The sequence below is a fragment of the Haplochromis burtoni genome, unplaced genomic scaffold (genome assembly GCF_018398535.1).
Source record: "Haplochromis burtoni strain Fernald_Lab_line unplaced genomic scaffold, NCSU_Asbu1 Contig_28, whole genome shotgun sequence".
Lineage (NCBI taxonomy): Eukaryota > Metazoa > Chordata > Actinopteri > Cichliformes > Cichlidae > Haplochromis > Haplochromis burtoni.
In genome coordinates, this window is record NW_024582389.1 from 1,905,850 (window position 1) to 1,914,553 (window position 8,704).

At 39.6% G+C, this 8,704-nt stretch overlaps 1 protein-coding gene across 2 annotated transcripts in view; it reads right to left on the minus strand.

The window, feature by feature from the left end:
• LOC102299936 (galectin-3) overlaps nucleotides 1-4,706 on the minus strand; it is a gene marked incomplete at its 5' end in the record, with an annotated part of 9,060 nt that extends 4,354 nt beyond the window's left edge. The window contains 5 exon segments of one of the 2 annotated variants that reach the window (XM_005917691.3): nucleotides 2,391-2,562; nucleotides 2,677-2,765; nucleotides 2,845-3,381; nucleotides 3,634-3,644; nucleotides 4,637-4,706. In XM_005917691.3, coding sequence (XP_005917753.1) covers nucleotides 2,391-2,562; nucleotides 2,677-2,765; nucleotides 2,845-3,381; nucleotides 3,634-3,639 — 804 coding nt within the window. 2 annotated transcript variants of the gene reach the window in all.
• Nucleotides 4,707-8,704: the final 3,998 nt, after the last annotated feature.

Genomic DNA, 8,704 nt, shown 5'->3' on the forward strand with positions numbered 1-8,704 from the left:
GAGATATATTTATTTTTTTAATTACTTTTGTTTCAACAACATTACATTTAAAAACTGTACTTTTGAGTTAAAATATATATTTATAATTTTAATAAATGACAAATTAAAAAGACATGAACATCTTTTTTTGTATCGAAAAAATATCGAACCGTGACACCAAAGTATCGAACCGAACCGAACCGTGAATTTTGTGTATCGTTGCACCCCTAGCATTTAGGCGTGTAGACATGGTCAAGACGACCTGCTTAAGTTAATCCAAGCATCAGAGTGAGAAAGAAAGGCGGTTTAAGTGACTTTGAATGCATATGGTTGTTGGTGCCAGAAAAGCTAGTCTGAGTATTTACAAACTGCTGATCTATTAGGATTTTCCCCACACAAGCTTGAGCTGCATTTTTCTCGGTGAAAATGTCTTGCTGATGCCAGACGTCAGAGGAGAATGGCCAGACTGCTTCGAGCTGATAGGAAGGCAATAAGCACTTATTACAACTAAAATACGAAGAAGAGCTTCTCTGACTGCACAACACATTGAAGCTCGATGCAGATGGGCTACAGCAGCAGAAGACCACACTGGATAACACTCCGGTCAGCTAAGACCAGGATAATGAGGCTACAATTTGCACAAGGTCATCAATATTACACAATAAAGGGTTGGGCTGATGAGTCTCAATTACTGCTGTGGCATTCAGATGTGAGCATCGTACCAGAATCTGGTGTAAACAACATGAAAACATGGATCCATCCTGCCTTGCATCAACTGTTCAGGCTGAGGGTAGTGTAATGGTGATAGGGATATTTTATTTACACCACCGGAGCATCATTTAAACACCACAGTCTACCGAAGTTTGGTAACGGTAACCTCCAACCAACCTCCAAAGGCCGGGTTCAACCGGAAAAACCAACAAAGCAAAAAAACTAAGATCATGTCACAAATATGCTTTCCTGAACCTGTCAGCAAGTTCACTGTACTCAAATAGCCTCTACACCAAATCTGAGTCCAATAGAGCATGTTTGTGATGTTGTGTTCATAGTTGCATCATAGATGTTCAGCCAACAAATCTTCAGCAGCAGTTTGATGCTGTTGTGTCAACATGGACCAACATCTCTGAGGAATGTTTCCAGCACCTTCTTGTATTAGTTGCCACGAAGACCCTAACCCTAGCCAAAAGGGGTCCAACAAGATACTAGCAAGGTGCAACTAATGAAGTGTTCAGTTAGAATATGTCACCTCTCATTAATTAAATTAATGTCAAGTTGAAAAGTGCAGTGTTATTTCCACTTATGCTCATTGTAAAACAAATACTTTAATTTTTTTTAAATGTATTTGTTTTACAATGAGCATTTTAAAAAAAACAAAACAAAAAAACAAAAAAACAAAAAAAACAAATACTTTAGAGAAAACTCATTGAAAATGCAGGCCCAGGAGGAGGAGCAGCAAAAGTGAATTCTCATGCGATCACTGGTTTCAAGTTAAAAAAAAAAAATCTGTGATCACTGAAAATTAATTGAGCACACAATTATTAATTAGCCTAATTGCAAAAACATGGTTATAGAATGACCCCTGAGTGCCACAGATTTCCCAGCTTTTGACCTCCTGGCTCCTTTTATCTGCATCTGCCTCATGGCTGTGATACCTGTGATAACTGTTTTTAATTTTACAAGAACAAAAAATGAGACTTACTGTTTAACAGAAGTAAAGTAAAATTGGTCTTTTCAACACAAAGTATTACAATTTGACATGTAAGTGATACTGCACAGATCAAAGCTCACTTCTGCTGTATGTACTGTATAGTACACATTATAATGTCACCAAATCAGTTATTAGAAGAAGTAGCAGTAACGAGTGCCTGTTAACACATTGTGTTATTGATGTGAGTGAACACAAACCCAGGACCGATGGACACAAAGACAGAATCAGCTCCACAGATTAGTCTCCTCTTTACGATGCCTGTTAAACATAAGTGTTATTGATGTTACTGAGCAACATGAGACCCCCACTGACCTCCAGGAGCCTCCCTGCAGCATAGCAGCTCCCTTATCTAGGACCCGCCTGCACAAACGACTTTCCAACCCTTTCCATTTTTTCGAGGCCTAACGTTTCCCATGAGAAAGTGACCTAGAGTCAGTTAAACGCACAAGGATCAGCAGTAAAACTCATTTTATTGCACGTTAGTAGTTTTAGTTTAGTTTCATCTAATTAGTTATTAGTTTTTAAAAGTATTAATAATGTAAGAATTGTTTTAAACTTCTGAAAATTGAGATTAATGATTTAAAAAGTGATCTTCAGTTTGTTTTGTGCTCTGAAGCGATCCAACGATTAATACAACACAATATAGCCTCTCATGGGTGCTTCAGCCCACTGCCCTGATCTAATTTCGGTCACTGCCACTCACCTCAAAAGGGCTCCCAAGCGCAAAAGGGAAGGGACCCTTCAGGTCTCTCTCTTCGGCACCCCAGCGTTCACCCAGTTTGTGGTTGCGGACAAGCACCTGCTTGCCCGCCTCGTTGAAGCGGGGGTTGATGTGAAAGGCGATGTCGTTGCCTCTCAGGAAGTTCACTGTGAACCTGCGGGAGACCAGACTGATTCAGACTAAAGAAAACATGCTCTCAAGAACCTAATGCAACATGAAATCCACCTCGTTTTTCAAAGATACTGAGGGCACACAGACGCAGGCTTACATTTTAGCGTTAGGTTTCACATAGCCCAAGATCGTCATCATCATTTTGTCATACACCCCTCGGGCCAGATTCAAGTTGTATGGCACGCTCTAAACAGCAAAGAGAGAGGAGCACAGTAAAACAGCCTGGCAGCAAACTAACACACCCGGTTCCTTGCATTTGACTCACTAGAGGTCCAGATGTGGGTGGGAGCCAGTGGGGAGGCATGATGGATGGATTCTGCCCAGGCCATCCTGATTGTCCCGGGTTATAGGGCCAGCCGGGATTTGCAGGCCAGCCTGGTACATTTGAATGGATGCTGGGAGCAGGTGCAGGCACTGGAACTGGAGTTGGAGTTGGATTTGGGACTTGAACTTGAATTGGAGCTGGTGGCTGAGGAGGCTGGTACTGGATGCCTGGCCAGCAAGGCTGACAGGGCTGCACTGCAGGTGGAGCTGGAACTACAGTTGTGGTTGGCGCAGGAGGTGGTGTTATGACTTGAGTGGGAGATTGGAGTGGAATTGAAGTGGGGACAGAGACTGGAGCTGGTTGCATCCCAGGCCAGCAGGGTGTGTTTGGCTGGCCTGTCCAGCACGGTGCGGGTTGAGTGGCCTGTCCTGGCCAAGTGGGGAATCCAGCTCCAGAAGGTGACAGGCTGGGCCAAAGGCTGTTAGCCTGTGGGGCAGAACCAGAGGACGGGCAGCTGCCACACAGAGGATCAGAATGCTGAGACAGAGGAGGAGGCGGAGGAGGAGGTGGAGGAGGAGAGGAGGAGGATGGAGAAAGAGAAAGAGAAGGGTCAGGAGCCAAGATGGAAATACGTGGGAGGGAGAAGGTGGACACGAAGGAGGACACCAACTTGCAGTTGCAAACATAAGCAAAAAGTTATACATTTACATTAAGGTTGGATAACAGAGGAGAATGCAATGCACTCATTCTTACCAGAGTAGAGATCTGAGAATTTGATGAAGTACTTACATCCATGCTGCCTGTCAGAAAAAAATTAATGGAGCTTTTATTGATTTTAGCCTTTTAAACCACAATTTAAAAAAAATAAAACCTAACAGGACTTTATAGAGATAGAAAGAAGCTAAATCTTAGTGTGCAGTTGCAAACACTGATATCAAATGAGAGAGACATGAAAAGAAAGCTTTTTAAAAAAAATATTATCATTATTATTATACAAGCTGGGAACATGCTCTGTAGTCACACTGTGCTTTGACAGCAGAGTTCACAAGGTGACCACCAGAGGACTCTACAGCTTTTCAAGATGTCAGCACACGGTAGAACAGGAAGATTGTCCAACTTCCTATACGCAGATAATTAAGGCTTACCCATTACCACGAGACATAGTAATTGGCTGATGACCACAGTAAACGTCTTGAGTCATGGAGAAACATAGTGTCACATTGATTTGGGTCAACACGGTGACTTATATGCACTTAAGAAGGAATGCACAGCAACAATAACTCTCCCTTGTTAACCTTACAGCTCTGAGTTGTTCTTTTCAATGCAGATTGAAACTAACTATACTTTCTATTTGCTTCTTAATGTTTCCTGTTGCTATGAAATAATAATAACATTTCATTTAATCTACAGTCAATAAGTCAGATATGGATGATAGTGCACAAGTTGTCATAAAATGTAAAATTTCAGACAGGGAGTTAAAAATGTCCTTGATTTGGACTTCCTGTCCACTCCTGCCACCTTTATCATAACCAATCAACATTAATCAGTCTGATGAGTTACAGTTAAATGATATCTTTATTATTAAAATTTGTTGTGTTCTTAAATTTAGAGCACATTTTATGGCCTAGTTGTCTTAGAGAAGAAGATTTTGAGCAGCATTTGCAAAGCTCTCCCAGGACCCAGACCAGGAAAGAATTTTTCACTTCACCTTTTACCTGTTAGAGTGTGCCGTTTCTGATCCATAACACAAAAAGACACTGCAGCAGATAAAAAAAATAAGAATGGAAGTTACCTCAACTTTGCTCTAGTCCTCAGGTGCACACAGGAGCAGGATGTGCTGTGGTTTAAGGCAAAACGTTGACCTGGAGCACACAGAAACAGTCTTTTATAGCCTTAAATCCTCTCTTCGTTTGGCCCCTCCTCGTTCTATCACTCCACTTTCAGAATAAAGCCCCTCCCTGCGTGTCAAAACTATGTGAGGAAAAAATATATTGCAGCTCAATTACCATTTTACGAGTTTTAATCAATGCCATTTCATTAAACTAAGTGTCAACTAAACTTAAGGGTTAAAAAGTCACAAGCTGTTAAAAGGAAAGGTGTGGTGATCTTAAGATGATGTTAAAACTGCAATTTAACATAAAGCAAAGGGGAATCAGACAAAACTGAATCGTGTCTTAAAGTTTCAGGCATTACAAAACAGTGAAATGTACAGCCTATGGCAAATGTTGTGTCCACTTTATTTACTCAAACTAGGTCCAATGGCAGCACAATGGCCTGTTTTTTGCAGTCATGGGACTGTGTAACACACTCATGCCATACCACTGTAGGCAACACAGAACACAATTACAGGGCAAAGAGAAATGAGTCAAAACTTAGTGCTGTTTTTTTTGTACGTCTAGTTGATTCGGGCATTTACGACTAAAGTCACAAAGTGCTGCTTTGGTTCGGCCCTCGCATAGTTTGCTGGTTTCAGTTCGGCTTTGACTGAGTGATCCCTTCTTCCAGTCTCACATTTTTTTCACATTTACAGTGGACAAACTAACTGTTTGACATCTTTCAACATTTATAAATATTAAGAGATTTCAGGTTCACACCCAGCTAAATAAATCTCCACTTAATCATCAGCAGCATGACAAATAACACTTGAACATGTGGCTTCACACAATTGCTATAGCTGTCCCCGCAACCTTATTAGATTACCAATCATCTGAGCTGAAAAATGTCAGAAATTGCAGAAACTTTTAGAATGCAGACACTTAAACCTCTGAGATTCTGTGGTTGGGTGTGCGATTTCAATACTCTATCTAGCGATACACAGTGAAAATGTTTAACTTTCTTTAACTTTGACTGTAAAAAGGTTATGTTTTTGTTTCAGGTAAGTAGCCGAGGTACTTGTGAAATATTAGCAAGTAAAAGTTATTGTTGAAACACGGGCAGTCGGTAACATTAAGTATTATCACAAAGTGTTTCCTTTATGCAGGGAAAGGTTGACCCTCATGCAAATGAGTGCACTCACCACTGCAACGAACTAAGTTCAGCTACAGTCCATGTCTTTCACACAGTGCATTATTTGTCTACTGCATTTCTCAGGGCTCGCAGCAGTATTTAAGTGTTTCCTGTGTGCAGGTTATTGCATATTCAACCTGTGTATGGACTCCAAGGTTAAAAGTTATAATCATAGTTCTTATACTTACTCATTAAACACCAACACCAGGGGTGTCAAACATAAACTGACCCACCTAAGATTCAATCTGGCCAACTGGATGGCTTACTATGTATAAAAATGCTCAACAATTGCTCTGATTTTTCCATGCAGTGCTCCTTCTGCTGTGAGGGTTACAAAGTGAGACAGTCATGGAATTTGAAAGTATTTTAAATTGTGCTTATGCAAATCCAATCAGTCTAATTAATATTTGCATGTGCATGAATGCAAACTCAACTTAGAAAAAAAGACTTAATGGTACAAAGACGTCGCTGTTAATCATCTGTTTTGCAAACTAATGGTTCATTAAAAGGGAACATGTGCATACTTGTAATAAAGTAAATTAAAGGAATACATTTGAAGGTGTCATTTATACCTCCACCAAGGAGGTTATGTTTTTGGTAGTGTTTGCGTGTCAATTTGCCCAACATCCACCAAAAGCCTTATAACTTAGAATCAATGATACTTACGCTAATACACTAATGGTGTGTATTGTTGACATAAGGATTTTAAATGTCTTGTCACATTTGACCTTTGATCTCTCCTTCAACATCAACAGAATGACGTGAAGGTCAAAGTGATAATAAAACTATGTAGAGCTATTTAACACTATGCCTCTTGCTTGACCATGTATAAGCATATAGGGAATCATATATGGGGATTTTCAATATAATGTTACTTAATTATATTATAATTCTTTTTCCAGAAAACAAAATAAACTTGCAATCAAACACATTTTTCACTTGATATTTCCTACCCAACATTTACACCAGTTTACTAAACAATGAAACAAATAATACACATGTATAAAAATAATAATTGTGCTCCAAACTACGTCAAGAATATTAATAACAAATAACAAAAGCCTGCACTTTGTGCTGGTTTTAACCGGACTCCAAACTTCAAAGAGTTTAACACTTTTGAACTACACACTTTAACGCTTTATCTCATGCTTAAGCTATATGCTGTTAAACTGACATACTAATCTCTGAAATGTTTATTATGTTGTTTGACGAGTTCACATCATAAATTGCATAGAAACAACACTAACTGGCTGATTCTGCATCATTTTGTGTTCTGCCTTCATGCACACGGGCACACGTGTTAACTTGCATTTACAATCATTAATTCTTCATGAGTGTTTGAGAGCAGCCAACCCCAGGAGCCCAGCGGCTCTACAGTGTCACGTTGGACAGTCTGGGGAAGTTGCAGCCTCTGGCAGTGTATGTGTGTGTGTGGCAGCACTAGAATTTGTTAAATTGAGCATCTGGGCTGATTAAATCCTAATGTCTCGTCATCTCATTTAAGCTGTTACAAGGCAAATTGTGTAGCTCTTTTTTAAAAATTGATTTTTAATAGTTTCCACAATTAGATAACAAATAGATGAATGTTTGCCATTTGCCCAACAGGATTGTTGCTCAGCTCATTACAACAAACAGTGAACAAGGCAAAACATACTGAATAGTAATTTTATAGTTATCAGCATCTTGATTAAATTATATATTTATCACACTTAAATCAAATGGTGACATTTAAAGCAGAATATGATTTTTGTTAGTAAAATTTAAAGTTCTAGTTTTTACCGGCTGATTTTCTTTTCGATGATTCACTTTTCCTCTGTCAAGCATGACTACCAAACAATGAAAAAAAAGCTCTATAGAATTCACGCTGCCTGTCTTATGAGTTGGTGGAGACCAAAACAGAAACAAAAGTGAACACAAAAGTAGATTTTCATTCATCAGATGGCCAGACCTTGTTTTTCTGCCGTAATTAGATTTTTTTTTATATTTTTAAGATTTAGGCCTTGTTTTGTTGCTCCCAGGTGGGAACACTGGTTTAAAAATGACACCTTACAGTTTGAGATGCCTTCTGAAGGTCAAATGTTAACTAATGCTAAGCTAAAGCAATGTTCTAAATGTGCTAACTGGCTAAAGCGAAGCGCCGTTGTGCTTGAATAAGCCACGATAACCTTTGAGGGGTGAACACTTGCTGTTAAAAGTGAAGCTCAAACTCGAAGCAGCTGGGCAAAAGGAGAAGTTTCATATATTTACTACCACCTTATAGCTATATAAAAAAGGGCATTCCTGTAAGGATCAGAAGACTTCTTTTTTTTTTTGTTGTTGCTTGGGCTGCATAGTGAGAGGATAGGATACTTGCAAAGAAACAATCAATAACACAAGTTTATGTCTCCTCTCCTGGTTGGCCTCTCCAGGGCATGAACTGACGTTTGCTTCCTCAATCAAGTCTGAAAACAAAAGCTGCAGCTCACATATATTGCAACTGTAACAGATATAGCTATATTTGAATAAGAAAGCAAACTACATCTCTTCATTTAAGTTTACCATGTGGTCATGACATATGCTGCTCAACGGGAGAGGGAGTAATGATGTCACTTGCAGGAGAGCTCTTGTTGTAGTTTCAGCCAATGGGGTAGCTGAGGGAAAAAGGAGGAAACTGTGAGGCGTGCTGCTGTTAGGCAGAAGAGAACATACTGGCAGGAGCAGGGTTTTCCAAAGCAACAACAGTGGCATTAGTCTCTGATAAGCTCTGGGCTTTGTTCCAAGTGTGGGTTCAACGCTTGTCAGATTAGTACTGCCCTCAACTTTATACTTTTGTCTCTTTGCCCCTTCTTTCCAACTACATGTGCAAGAAAAAAAA